The sequence below is a fragment of the Sapajus apella genome, unplaced genomic scaffold, assembly GCF_009761245.1.
Source record: "Sapajus apella isolate SASKATOON/1434 unplaced genomic scaffold, GSC_monkey_1.0 scaffold231, whole genome shotgun sequence".
Classification (NCBI taxonomy): domain Eukaryota; kingdom Metazoa; phylum Chordata; class Mammalia; order Primates; family Cebidae; genus Sapajus; species Sapajus apella.
Window position 1 is genome coordinate 494,600 of NW_022437171.1, and position 15,014 is coordinate 509,613.

A 15,014-nucleotide genomic window follows, 5' to 3' on the forward strand; every position below is an offset into this window, starting at 1 on the left:
GGGGGTGCTCAAGACCATGGAAAGAACGTTTGTGCATTACTTCTTAGGCCCTGAGTTTTGTTTAGGTGGCAGGAAAGTCATACTGGAATTTCAGGTTTGGGGTTTGAAAAGGAAGGCTAAAAAACAAGGATCATCAGAGTGTATCTCATCTGAGTGCTGTTTTCATGGCAGAACTTGCTTTAAATCTTTTTTAGACTGCTTTTCTTTTCTGCACTGCACGGTATGAATACTTAATGATAACAAGCCTTGGGAAGTGCAGAATTCTCCTGTGCAGAGAGGCCCTTCTCTGTGCTTCCTGAGAAGGCTGACAAGACCAACCCTGCACCACGGAGCTGGAGGGCGTGCAGTTTCCCTACTTCCTCCAGCTGCTATACACAGCACATGTTCCCAAGGTAGAGAAAGCAGAATGTGCAGATAAACAATAAATAACCACGTAAACCAGTGTCATTAACTTGAGATCTAATCTTTGGCCCACTGTTTCCTGTGTGTGATATGTACACCAGCATCCTGACGTATCTCACACACGCACATGGAATTACATCATACATTCTGCATGATGACGTACTCCATAATATTGGCAACATCTTTTCCTGCAACTCTGCCTATTCATTTTGAACAGCAGGGTAGAGTTGTAATGCATGCATTAACAAAGGCCTTGACATTGGACCTTTAGGCTAATCTTAAGCTTTTATTAAACAATGTTGTTTTGCATATGTCTTCAGTTTTTTCTACCTAAAGATGATTCTGATATTATCAGAGAGCCTTGAGAAAATTTACCAATTTGCCACAAAGGACCAATAATGTAAATTTACATTGATTGTGCAAATACATGATTAAAAAGTGTTAGAAAATACTTAGAATACTGATAATTCTATGCTATTAAGGCTGCCTCTGGGGGCCAACTGGTCTAACATGGGGTTCTCCAGGGCCTCTGTTCCAGCTACAAACACTAGCTTAGAGGCTCTGAGAATCCCAAGGGTTCGGACCCCTGCCTGGGCAAGAGATTGGTACCCAGGCTCATCCCACATGGCAGAAGAGTACTGAGCAGAACACAAGGGACATGGAGAGCACACCTGTCCAGAGCACACTCTGCCTTCTGCAGACGCCCGCAGCTCACCTCCTTCCACGTCCGGGTGCTGCTGGCCTTGCGGCTGTTGTCCACTGCTGCCTGATACTCACCGAGGTGAACCAAGGTGGAAGCCAGGCGAGCAAAGTTAGAAACATTGCTATAGAGCAGCTTGGCAGCCTCGTACATGCCCTCCTCGTAACAGCGGTCTCCAACCTATGGATAACAGGGTAGCTCAACTGAGACACTCTTCAATGAGAAGATTTCTCCAGAGCTGCTTTTTAAGTTCCTAGACGGCAGAGGTATTTTTCTGTTTGCTAGGGCAGTAAGCATCTTTCTGATCGCACTCGTGACCAGATGAAGTTGGCTTTGGCTTCCCAGTCCCTGGCCAACCTCCTCCACCTCAAGGGGCGCTTCTACCTGCCTGTTCCTGCGTAACCCTGCATTCTGGCACCTCTCAGGCCCTGGCTGTCACCTTCCACTTCTGCACCCCACAGGGCCTGGGCTGAGGAGGTGTGCTCCTTGCTGCATCCAAGTTGTTCCCCTTCCTCCCCAATAAAAACCATTGACAACCAGTCTTGTGTCACTCACCAGCCCTAGTTCCTGATGCCATTTACAAATCTTATTCTCTGGAAATTGATTTGACTTCCTATGCTCTGGGGACCTTGTTCTGCGCACAACAACAAGGCACTACCATAGCCATACCTTACACCTCAGAAGGGAGCTGCCAGGCCTGGGAATCTGTCACAAGTACCTAGTCTGCCTAGTGCCACCTAGCTTACCATCCTGAGCACCTCAACTTCATTAGTCCAGTGACTGGACTGAATTCCCATAGCCCTGTCCAAGCCCAACTTGCGCTTGCCCCAGCTGGCAGCTCCAGATCATGCTGGGCAGCTCCTGGCACTCATCCTTGACTATACTGATTGTTCTCAGTCCTGCTCACAGCTAGTTCTCTGCCCATCCCACACCTGTGGCTGCTAAACACAGCAGAACCCAAGCATGCTGATGGGTCTCCCTAAATTCATGAAGGCTAACATCGGATGGGCTGGCAACACTACCCATCCTATTTCCGTCATCCATGGCACCTCCCCCACCATCCCTACTTCTGTCATCCACGGCACCTCCCCCACCACTCCTACTTCTGTCATCCATGGCCTCTCCCCTACCAGTCCTACTTCCATCGTCCATGGCACCTCCCACATCACCCCTACTTTTGTCATCCATGGCACCTCCCCCACCATCCCTACTTCTGTCATCCATGGCACCTCCCCCACCATCCCTACTTCTGTCATCCACAGCACCTCCCACATCACCCCTACTTCTGTCATCCATGGCCTCTCCCCTACCAGTCCTACTTCCATCGTCCATGGCACCTCCCACATCACCCCTACTTCTGTCATCCATGGCCTCTTCCCTACCAGTCCTACTTCCATCGTCCATGGCACCTCCCACATCACCCCTACTTTTGTCATCCATGGCACCTCCCACATCACCCCTACTTCTGTCATCCACAGCACCTCCCCCACCCCTACTTCTGTCATCCATGGCCTCTCCCCTACCAGTCCAACTTCCGTCGTCCATGGCACCTCCCACATCACCCCTCCTTCTGTCATCCAGAGCACCGATCCTACCACCACTCCTCCCGTCATCCACAGCACCTCCCCTACAACCCTTACTTCCGCCATCCATGACATCTCCTGCACTACCCTACTTCCATCATCCATGGCACCTCTTGCACCACCCCTACACTTCTGTCATCCATAGCAGCTCCCCTACCATGCTCTTCCTGAGAAAACAAACTATCAAGAGAGGCTTTCACAGCACAGAGTCCATGGATGTCCTTCCTATGCCACCAAGGCCTGCTCCATGGATGCCCATGACTCTCTCTCTCCACATGCTCCATGTCAGGGTTTCAGCAGACCCCTGCATCCGCATCACCTTCTGCACTCATCCACTCTGACAAGTTTAACGAACCACTGTTCTTTTCTCTAGTTTAAAATAAAACAAAACTTGCCGGGCACGGTGGCTCATGCCTGTAATCCCAGCACTTTGAGAGGCTCAGGCAGGTGGATCACTTGAGGTCAGGAGTTCGAGGCTAGCTTGGCCAACATGGTGAAAGCCCATCTCTACTACAAATAGAAAAACTAGCTGAGCACGGTGGCAGGTGCCTGTAATCCCAGCTACTCAGGAGACTGAGGCAGGAGAATGGCTTGAATCTGGGAGACAGGGGTTACAGTGAGCTGAGATCACACCATTGCACGCTAGCCTGGGTGACAAGAGTGAAATTCCATCTCAAAAATAAATAAATAATAAAATAAAACAAGATGAACCCAACTCGCTCTTGCCCTCAACTTACCCAGGGGCTGTAAGCCTATTTCCACGCGTCCCAACAGAGCATAGTTCTCAGAGGGTATCTGTGTGTCTGTAAGAGCCGAGCCCTGTCTCAAGTTTTACCTTTAATTGTTTCATCTGGAATTTTACTTGGATATAGAATTATGTGACGAACTTTTAACACCTTTCAAAACTTTAACCTAATTTCCAACTTTTTTTTTTTTTTTTTTTTTTGAGACAGGGTCTCACTCTGTTACCCAGGTTGGAGTACAGTGGCATGATCACGGCTCACTGCAGCCTCAACTTCCCAGGCTCCAGTGATTCTCCCACCTCAGCCTCCCAAATAGCTGGGACCACAGGCTGCACCACCATGCCTGGTTAATTTTTTTATTTTTGGTAGAGATGGGGTTTCTCCATTTTGCCTGGGCTGGTCTTGAACTCCTCACCTCAAGTAATCCATCTGCCTTGGCCTCCCCAGGTGCAGGGATTACAGGCCCTATACCCCTTTATTTTCTTTTTATTGTTTGTTTGTTTTTCAAAGACAGGGTCTTGCTCTGTTGCTTAGGCTGCAGTCCGGTGCCCCAATCACAGCTCACTGCAGCCTTGACCTCCTGAGCTTAAGTGATCTTCCTACTTCAGCCTTCCAAGTAGCTGTGGCTATAAGCACATACCTCACACTTGGCTAGTATTTTTTAGTTTTTTTGTAGAAATGGGGGTCTCACTATGTTGCCCAGGCTGGTCTTGAACTCCTGGGCTCAAGTGATCCTCCCACCTCTATCTCCCAGAGTTGGGATTAAAGACATGAGCCACCATGCCCAGCCCCAACAACTACTTGGAACTTATTTTGAAATAAAGAGCTCAAAGTTCACTTTGTTGTTATTTTTTTTCTTTTTCCTTTTGAGAGTTGGGGGTCTCATTAAGTTGCTCAGGCTGGTCTTGAACTCCTAGGCCCAGGAGATCCTCCTACCTCGGCCTCCCAAAGTGCTGGGATTGCAGGCATGAACTACTGCTCCTGGTCCACTTTGTTGTTATTTATTTCAATAAATTGTGTACATTCCTCCAAGAAGAGTGCACTTATAATTAATATAGAGTTACAATACATTCCATCATCTCTTCATGTCTCTTTATCATGTTTTCCAGGGGTAACATTTTATCTACATGGCAGACTTCACAATTATTTAGATCTTTTATTTATGTTTAAGGTTTAAACATTTTGGCTTTACTCCTATTAAAAAAGGAATCTTTTCTTCTCCATTATGTTATCTGATTATTGGTGGCATAAACAAAAGCTGTTACTTTTCTTTTTGAGACAGAGTCTCGCTCTGTCGCCCAGGCTGGAGGGCAGCAGTGCAACCTCGGCTTACTGAAACCTCCACCTCCCGTGTTCAGGCAATTCTTCTGCCTCAGCCTCCAGAGTAGCTGGGACTACAGGCACGCGCCACCATGCCCAGATAATTTTGGTATTTTTTAGCAGAGATGGGGTTTTGCCATGTTGACCAGGCTGGTTACAAACTGTGACCTCAGGTGATCTGTCCGCCTCATCCTCCCAAAGTGCTGGGATTACAGGCGTGAGCCACCATGCCTGGCCTATTAATTTTCAACATATATTTTATGCATCCAGATTATTAACTCTGACACAATTAATTTGTTTTCTTGTAAGTAAACTTATATACACCTGGATGTAAGTCTTCCCATCTCTTCTAGGAGAATCATTCTGATGTGTACAGCCAAGGGCATGTCAAAATTCCATGAGTCTCAATTTCCATACCAATAATAGCAACAGGTTACTTACTTGCTAGTGTGGCTTGCTTCTCACCACCTTTATCTGCATCACACTAAGGCAGGGGCCCCCAACCCCCATGCCACAGAATGCTGCTGGTCTGTGGCCTGTCAGGAACTGGGCCCCATAGCAGGAGGTGAGCCGCAGGCAAGCGAGTGAAGCTTCATCTGTATTTACAGCTGTTCCCCATTGCTCACATTGCCGCCTGAGCTCTGCCTCCTGTCAGATCAGCAGTGGCATTAGATTCTCGTCGGAGCGCAAACTCAATTGGGAACTGCACATGCGAGGGATCTAGGTTGCGTGCTTCTTATGAAAACCTAATGCCTGCTGATCTATTACCGTCTCCCATCACTCCCAGATGGGACCATCTAGTTGCTGGAAAATAAACTCGGCTCCCACTGATTCTACATTATGGTGAGTTGTATAAGCATGTTATTATATATTACAATGTAGTAATAGGACAAATAAAGTGGACAATAAATGCAATGCACTTGAATCATCCCCAAACCACCCCCCAACCTGTCTGTGGAAAAACTGCCTTTGACGAAATCAGTGCCTGGGGCCAAAATGGCTGGGGACTGCTGCTCTAGGGAACATCCCTGGACCTAAATCTCACTGGCAGTGCACAGTCAGTGGGCAGTAGCCAGGGGGCATGGCCTACCTGCTGGATGTTGGCATTGTTGGGTCCATTAATGTAATCTTCTAGCTCAGAAAGGCAGCTGGTTTTAGCCAATGCAAAAATAAGTTCAGTCTCTATATGGGACTCACAACCCTTTTTCCTGGCCATCTGCAGAAATTTAACGAGATCCTCCCAGCTGTCTAAAGACAGAAAACAAAGATAGGTTAACCCAGAGCTGATAATTTTAAACAAGGGCTCAATTCCTCCCATTCTGTCCTCAGTCAGACATATTTACCCTCCCGTTATGTCTTACTGGAAACTCAGACTCCAGATAATGTCTAGGAGGTCTTGACTATGCCCACTAGGCACATCCCTAGCTCAGAAGGGAAGAGGGGAGGGGCAGAGCCACAGTCAGGCCGCCTCCCTGAGAAAAGACTTTGCCAGGAGACAGGATGCTTGTTCTGGACATGGGAGAGGTCGGTGCCACCATCAGCCTAAAGCACCAGAAGATCCCTAGGAATCTGGGCCTAAGTCACTGACTTGAAAATTACTACAGTGGCAGTATCTGGTGTGCTTAAATGACCTCACCTTGTAAAGGATGGCAATAGTCAACTAAACAGCCAGTGTCAATAACAGAATAATGCTTATCTCAGGCTCTTGTGGGAAACGTTCATGAAGATGTGCTGTCTGATATCTCTGGATACATCCTATGCAGAGATCTGTGAGAATCTCTTTAACCCCTTGCTTCAGCCAAGTTTTGCATCAGTGAGATGCAGAGCCCCTGGGAGAGGGGATTCACTTACTGCTCCTGCTGGCTGCCTGAACAACTTCCTGGTAAGAGGAAGCGTCGTTCCCTCTGATATAGGAGTTGATGGCTTCCTTCACCAAGTCTTTCTGGAGCTGGGCTCGGGCCAGCTGACTCCACACAGCAGGCTCATTGCATCTCTCCGCAAACTCATATGCCCGGTCCAGGTTTCCAATGTGCTCAATCAGGACCTAGGGGTTATGAGAGGACTTGCATTCTCTGCAACACCTAGTTAGCTCCAAAAAGCAGACACATTTTTGTTTCTGTGTTCTGCTGAAAGCTGCATGACCACTGAAGTTCAGTCAGAAGCAATCAGGCAATAAGTATTTCTCAGATGGATGGGCTGACGGGAGAGACGAGAGCCATTATATGACAACTGGGATGCCGAACAAAGAAGAGACACTCTAACAAAATGGCACAGAGATGGAGATAGCCAGGCTAAGCTTTCTGGGCCAGGGGTAGAACTTGGGACTTGCTCCTGACCTTGGGAGGAAAGACAGTGCAATGGAAACTGTAGAAGAGCCAGGCGCAGTGGCTCACACCTGTAATCCTAGCACTTTGGGAGGCTGAGGTGGGTGGGTCACTTGAGGTCAGGAGTTCAAGACCAGCCTGGCCATCATGGTGAAACCCCATCTTTAAAAAAAAAAAGAAACTGTAGAAGAGTTCACAAGAATTGCCGTGGGGAATAAGATGGCTCACCCAACAGAAACAGGCTTGATGGTTGTGCTTGACCTGGCAGGTTGTGCAGCAGTGAGGGCCACCACTACACAGTAGTGGAGGTGGTGGCAGCATCAGCTGCCCCTCAATATGATGACCTGGTCTGTCTCAAAGCAAAGCCATCGACCACGAAGGGGCACAAAAGAAGGGCTCCTAAATCGGGGGTTTCATAGCAGGTATAGAAATACGGTAAAGGAAGAGGCAAGGAAATAAAGAGAATAGGTAGGAGGGCAGTGCCGGTGAGATGTCCTGTGGTTTACACCTGATTTGGAAATAAAACCAGAAAAGGCTACAGACTGGGAAGAAAGGGATACGGTTTAAAGAAGAGTTCTTGGGGAAGCGGAGGGGCAGGCAGGGAAGGCTGGAGGGCCTGCTCTGGGAACCTGACCTCAGATCCTGCAAAGCTCCTGCTGAAGAGATGGGGGCATGGGGAGTGTGGGGGGTGAGTAGCATGCTGTAGAGCGCTGGAATGGTTGTCGTTGAGGGTAAGGTGTGAGTGCTTCTGAAAATCAAACGTTTGTGTCACCAGGGCTGACCACATGACATTGAGTCAGGTACCTAAGTCTGGGGGAGTGCTGGGGAGTGACTGGGAAGGGGCAGACTAACAGCTGATGGAAGGAGCACCCACAGAGAAGGTCAAGGCAAGGGGCTAGCAGGCTAGGAAGACGAGTTGCTGGTGAGGAGCAGAGAAGAGCAGGAAGAGATGCACTGGACAACCAGAGGGTGTGACACCCTTGGAGAGGACAAGGGCTTGCAGGGCACACTCATGGTGTGGCAGAGGGTGCTAGGTCCAACACCCTTGCACTCAGCAGCTCACCTGGACTGCTGAGGCATTCACATCAAACTTGCAGAAGACTGCGAAGGCTTCCTCATACAGCGCGCTGCTGATAGCGATGCTTGCAATGTCCAGTGCGTCATAGTTGTCCAGGCGGCTGATGTACTCCATGACTCGTGTGCGGTCTGCCTTGATGGCAGTCAGGATCAGCAGATTCTGTAGATTCCTGAGGAGAGAGGGCTGTCAGCATGGCATCCCAGGAATGACGCCTGTAGAAAGCATTTTTCGGCAGGTCAGGTAGTCCCAGATCCCCAGTTTTAGAAAAAGTCATTATCATACACACACCTGACTGATAAAGTAAACACAACAGAGTATTTGTGAAGTATCTGGGGTCTCAAAAGAAATAATATAGCAAAGTCTTGGGAAAGCACAGGTAAGAGAATCAGAACATGCCAATCAAATCACTGGGAGGACTGCTGGACCTTTTCAGAGCCCAGCCTCTGCCTCCTGTTGCAGAAGTACCTATTTTCCTACCTGTGCTTTCTTTGCAATTCATTACAGCTTCATCACATTTACTGTATTCTGAAGCAATATAGGTAGCTTTGCTTGTTTTTTTTTCTTTTTTTGAGACAGAGTCTTGCGGTGGTGTGATCTCAGCTCACTGCAACCTCCGCCTCCCGAGTTCAAGCAATTCTTCTGCCTCAGCCTCCCGAGTAGCTGAAACTACAGGCACATGCCACCACGCCCAGCTAATTTTTGTATTTGTCGTAGAGACGGGATTTCGCCATGTTGGCCAGGATGGTCTCAATCTCTTGACCTCATGATCTGCCCGCCTTGGCCTCCCAAGTGTTGGGATTATAGGCGTGAGCTACCGTGTCTGGCCACTTGTTCTTTTTTTTTTTTTTTAACTTTCAAACATTTTGAGGCCAGGTGTGGTGGCTGACGCCTGTAATCCCAACACTTTAGGAGGCTGAGGTGGCTGGATCATGAGGTCAGGAGATCAAGACCATCCTGGACAAAAATGGTGAAACCCTGTCTCTATTAAAAACAGAAAAATTAGCTGGATGTGGTAGTGCATGCCTGTATTCCCAGCTACTCGGGAGGCTGAGGCAGGAGAATCGCTTGAACCAGGGAGTTGGAAGTTGCAATGAGCCAAGATGGCGCCACTGCATTCCAGCCTGGGCGACAGAGACTGTCTCAAACAAAAAAAAATTTTGAGATGGGGTCTTCCTATGTTGCCCAGGCTGGTCTCAAGGTCCTGGCCTCAAGTGATCCTCCCACCTTGCCCTCCCAAAGTGCTGGGATTACAGGTGTGAGCCACCACACCGGGCTGCTTTGCATGTTCTTGAATTCTCCTTTGCTTTAATTACAGTAGATGCATTCTTGTACAACTTTTCCTTTACACAATTCAAAAATATGGAAAAAAATCAATGTAACATACCACATATCAAGAATCTAAAAAAGAAATACTACATCATTATCAAATGATTCAGAAAAAGCATCTGACAAAATCCAACACCTGTTAATGAGAAAAACTCTTGACTAGAAGTAGAAGGGAACTTCCTCAGCTGAGAAAGGACATCTACAAAAAGCCCACCGCTAACATCAAAAGTGACAGAGACTGGACACTTTCCCTGAGGATCAGGGACAAGGCAGGGATGTCCACTGTCAACACTTCTATTTGTTCTGGAGGTTCTGGTCAAGGAATTTAGGCAACAAAAGAAACAAAAAGCACTAGATTAGGAAGAAATAAAACTGTCTCAATTTGCAGCCAACATGATCGATTAAAAAAACTCAAGAAATCTACAAAAAAATCCTATAATAAATGAGTTTAGCAAAGTTGTGCAATACAAGGTCAACATACAAAAAATAATGGTATTTCTATATACTGACAATTTTTGCAATGTACAACTGTAAACAAAAAATCTATTTAAAATACTTCCAAAAATATGAAATGAGTATAAATCTAATAAAATCTGTATATGAAATATATGCCACAAACTCTAAACTGCTGATGAAAGAAATCAAAGATCTAAATAAATGAAGAGACATGTCGCTTTCACACAGTCAACATAGGAAAAATACCAATTCTCCCTAACTTGGTCCATAGATTTCATATAATTCCAGTCCCAGCAGATTTTCTTGTACGTATATACAAGATAATTCTGAAATTTATACAGATAGGCAAAGGAACTAGAACAGCTAAAACAATTTTGAAAAAGAATAAAGTTGAGCCTAGGCATGGTGGCTGATACCTGTAATCCCAGCATTTTGGGAGGCCAAGGTGGGAGGGCTTCTTGAGCCTACGGGTTTGAGACTAGCCTGGGCAACATGGTAAGACCCTGTCTCTACCAAAAAAAAAAAAAAAAAAAATTAGCCAGGCCTGGCAGTGCACACCTGCAGCTACTCAGGAGGCTGTGATGGGAGGACAGCTTGAGCCCAGGAGGCTGAAGCTACAGTGAGGTGTGTTCATGCCACTGCACTTCAGCCTGGGTGACAGGGAGACACCATCTAAAAAAAAAAACAACAAACAAACAACAAAAAAAACGAAGAAAGAAAAAAGGAATAAAGGTGGAAGAATCACACTATCTAGCCCAATTGATTTTTTACAGAGATGCAAAAGCAATTCAATGGAGAAAGAGTATTTTTAACAAATAATGCTGGAAATAAACTGGACATTCATATGCAAAGATAAACCTCACCCAAAACTTCACACTTTATTGGATAATGAATCTAAATGTAAAATGAAAAAATATGAAACTTTTAGAAGGAAATAATAGAAAATCTGTGTGACCTGGGAATAGTAACAGAGTTCTTGATTTAACACCAAAGCACAATCCATAAAAGTTTATGAATTGGACTTTATCAAAATTATAACTTTTGTTCTGTGAATTACACTATTAAGAAAATAAAAGAAAATCCATAGAATGAGAAAAAATATGGCAATTACATAGCCAACAAAGGACTTGTATCCAGAATATACAAAGAACTCTGAAAATTCAACAAAAAAACCAAACAACCCAATTAAAAGACAGGCAACAGGTTTCAAGAGACACTTCACCAAAGAGGATACATGGATGGTAACTAGGCACATGCAAAGTTGTTTATCATCATTAGCCATTAGGGCAATGCAAATTGAAACCACAATGGCATATTGCTATACATTATGAGACTGGCTAAGATAAAAAAGGCCAATAGACCAAGTGCTGATAAGGATGAAGAGTGACTGGAACTCTCACATATTGCTGGCGGGAATGCAAAATGGCACAGCCATTCTGGAAAATAAAAGGCAGTTTCTTAAACAGTACATATACCACGTGACTGGGTATGTTCAAACAAAAATCTGGACAGAAATGTGCACAGATGTATTCATAATCACCTCAAACTGAAAACAACCCAAATGGCCTTCAAGGGGTGAAGAGATAAACTGTGGTACATTTGCATAACTGACTATGATTCCGTGATAAATAAGAATGTACTGCTCATGCACTCACCAACTTGGATGACTCTCAAAGGCATCATCATGCTGGGTGAAAGAAGCCCATCACAAAAGAGTCTATATCATGTGACTCCATTTACACCATGTTCTTGAAAATGCAAAATTAGTGTGGTGGGTTGGCCAGGGTTGGGGGTTGAGGTTTAAGGGAATGTATAATTTACATGGTAGCTAGCACAAGGGAGTGTTATAGGGTGATGGAATTGTTTGTATCCAGACTGTGGTAATTCTACACATCTATACATGTGTTAACATTCCTAGCACTGCATTCCCTGTCCACTTCCAGAAGATCATTTTGACTGTATCGTGATTTTTTTTTTTTTTTTTTTTTTTTTTGAGATGGAGTCTGGCTCTGTCGCCCAGCCTGGAGTGTAATGGCGTGATCTCGGCTCACTGCTGCAACCTCTGCCTCCCAGGTTCAAGTGATTCTCCTGCCTCAGCCACCTGAGTAGCTGGGATTATAGGCACATGCCACCACGCCTGGCTAATTTTTGTATTTTCAGTAGAGACGGGGTTTCACCATGTTGGTCAGGCTGGTCTCAAACTCCTGACTTCACGATCTGCCTGCCTCAGCCTCCCAAAGTGCTAGGATTACAGGTGGAATCCACCGCAGCTGGCCTGTATGGTGATTTTTTAAAAGAATTTTAAAGTTAGGTGCTAGGAGTCATTCATCCAACTGTATATTGTTCATTTCTGCGGCATTACTGTACCACAACCTACTTACTGATGGTTATCTGGCTTGCTCTTAGAGTTTTGTTATTGGAAATGGTGCTGCCTTGAGTATCCTTGCACATCGCCTCATACAAATGAGCTGAGTTCCTTTAGGGCTTGTAAGGAAGAGAGGAAAATGCTGGCTGTGTGCATCTTCTATCACCAAACTGTTTTCCAAATGTAACGCACATTCCCAGCAGGGGCACATAAGAAGCCCAGCTGCTCAACATCCTCATCAGCACTGATTAGGAGAGTGGAGTTCCTGCTGCTCTGGCAGGAGTAACAAAGGGATGCTGCACGTGGCCTCACTCTATGCCTCTGGTGGCTGATAAGGCTGAATTCTTGCCTTAGGTTCACAAGCTGTTCTTCCTCTCACTGGAGGGCCTGTTCAAGTGCTCTGCTTGGTTTCTCATTGGGTTGCTTGTGTTTTTCTTGTATTACATCTTTTCCCTGCTAATTTTTTGTTGGTTGTGTTGCAAATATCTTCTCCCCATTTGGAGCTTCTCATTTTTCCATCTTCTTTATGATACAGTGCGTAAGTCTGATACAGTCTTAATGGTTTTTCACTAAAGGTTTATGGTTTCTGTGACTGGCCTAAGAATTTATTAGGTCATGCATATATACTTCCAAATATAAACTCTAAAATAATATATTTTGCCTTTTATATGTAAATCTTTTCATAGTTTGAGAGATGCCCTATTTTATTATTTTATCATATATATTATAATATATAGTATATATTATTGTGTATAAATAAAATGTGTTTATCAAAGTTATCTGATACTTTAAAAATCTGCTTGATTTGTTTGATATTTAAAAATATGATTTTTCTCTTTTTTTGACAGAGTCTCGCTCAGTTGCCCAGGCTGAAGAGCAGTGGCACAATCTCATCTCACCACAACATCTACCTCCTGGGCTCAAGCAATTCTCCTGCCTCAGCCTCCTGAATAGCTGGGATTACAGGAGTATGCCACCACGTCCGGCTAATTTTTGTATTTTTAGTAGAGACGGGGTTTCACTGTGTTGGCCAGGCTGGTCTCGAACTCCTGACCTCAGGTAATCCACCCGCCTCGGCCTCCCAAAGTGTTACAGGGGTTACAGGCATGAGCCACTGTGCCCAGCCTAATGTCTTTTACATTGTGTGTTTAAAAATATTAGTTTCTGCAGGTCCGATTCCCCTACATTGCTGGCTCTCACTCATGGTACCTTATCTCTTTATGCATTCTGACAATGTTTACAGGTACGAGCTCATTATTTCTTTGAATGCTACCTGTTGGAATTCTTTGAAGCCTTGCTAGAAGGTGGGTTTCTGGCAGAGATCTGAGGCTACAATCTGATGGCGATCAGTTTACAGTTAAATTCCTGACCTAAGGATTTTTAACACTTTGCCGGTGAACATGAATGTGTGCTAAACCTCATAAGAGGGCCAGCTTAAGAGGGCCAATTTTGTCCTTATAAATTTAGCACAATTGTTCAAAAGACACTTTTATTTTGGCTGGTCTCTCAGCAGAGGGCTAGGCAATACTGCCATAGTCTTAGTTATCTTTCCATTTAGGAGTAGATGTCACACCTTTTGTAGGCCCTTTGTTTTTTCTTTTTTTTTTTGAGACAGAGTTTCACTCTGTTGCCCAGGCTGGAGTGCAGTGGCATAATCTCAGCTCACTGCAACCTCCACCTTCCGAGTTTAAGTGATTCTCCTGCCTCAGCCTCCAGAGTAGCTGGGACTACAGGCATGCACCACCATGCCCGGCTAATGTTTATTTTTAGTAGAGACAGGGTTTCAACCATGTTGTCCAGGCTGGTCTTGAACTCCTGCCCTCAGGTAATCCACCCGCCTTAGCCTCCCAAAGTGCTGGAATTATAGGCATGAACCACCACGCCCAGCCTAGGCACTTAGGTTTTGCCTCCTGTTCTCTTGTATCCTGTAGGGTGTGACAATGAGCCTGGGTTCAATAGGGTTGGCAAAAGTCAGATTATGTTCTTCTCTGGGTTCCTGCTCTCATTATTATTATTACTTACTCTCAGACTTTTTATTTACTTACTAGTTCATTGGTTCATTTTTAAAGATTATATAATTCATTCTACCTTGTAAGTTTTTATAATAATTGGATCTGTCCATGTCTCTGGATAGCTAGTCTGCCATACCACCAACCAAGGCTATTTTTTTTTTTCTTTTTTGAGATGGAGTCCTGCTCTGTTGCCCAGGCTGGAGTGCAATGGCATGATCTCAGCTCTCTACAACCTCCACCTCTTGGGTTCAAGTGATTCTCCTGCCTTAGCCTGCCGAGTAGCTAGTTAACACTTAGGGATTACAGGCACCTGCCATCATGCCCAGCAAAATGTTTGTTATTTTTAGCAGAGACAGCGTTTCATCATGTTGGCCAGGCTGGTCTTGAACTCCTGACCTCAACTGATCTGCCAGCTTTGGCCTCCCAAAGTGCTGGGATTACAGGCATGATTCAGCACACCCAGCCAAGGCTATTTTTATCTACACTTAAAACTGTGTCTGGTCAAATTGTCACAGAAAGAAGGAAGAACTTGAGGTCCCCTGCATGTCTGAGAGGCAAGTATTCAAGAAGACAGCAGAGCTGCAGCCACCTGTAAGTGCCGGGAAATACCCACAAGCTAACAACTATCAAAGGAGGTTGGTCAGACAGCAAGACAGAATATCCTACCCACCTCAGGTACTTTAACCCTGGCATCCTGTCATTAGG

The 15,014-nt window shown here is 45.4% G+C and overlaps 1 protein-coding gene across 13 annotated transcripts in view; it reads right to left on the reverse strand.

Annotated features, from left to right (window-relative positions):
* Nucleotides 1–15,014, reverse strand: part of CLTCL1 (clathrin heavy chain like 1) — a 105,740-nt gene that overhangs the window by 19,737 nt on the left and 70,989 nt on the right. For all 13 annotated transcript variants that reach the window (XR_004266042.1, XM_032271413.1, XM_032271418.1 and 10 more), the window contains 4 exons: nucleotides 8,136–8,319; nucleotides 6,600–6,792; nucleotides 5,839–5,996; nucleotides 1,118–1,282 (listed from right to left, as the gene is read on the reverse strand). Coding sequence is in view for 12 of the 13 variants with exons in the window: in XM_032271413.1 (XP_032127304.1) it covers nucleotides 1,118–1,282; nucleotides 5,839–5,996; nucleotides 6,600–6,792; nucleotides 8,136–8,319 (700 nt within the window). In the remaining variant the exon portion in view is untranslated. The remainder of the gene's footprint in view (nucleotides 1–1,117; nucleotides 1,283–5,838; nucleotides 5,997–6,599; nucleotides 6,793–8,135; nucleotides 8,320–15,014) is intronic.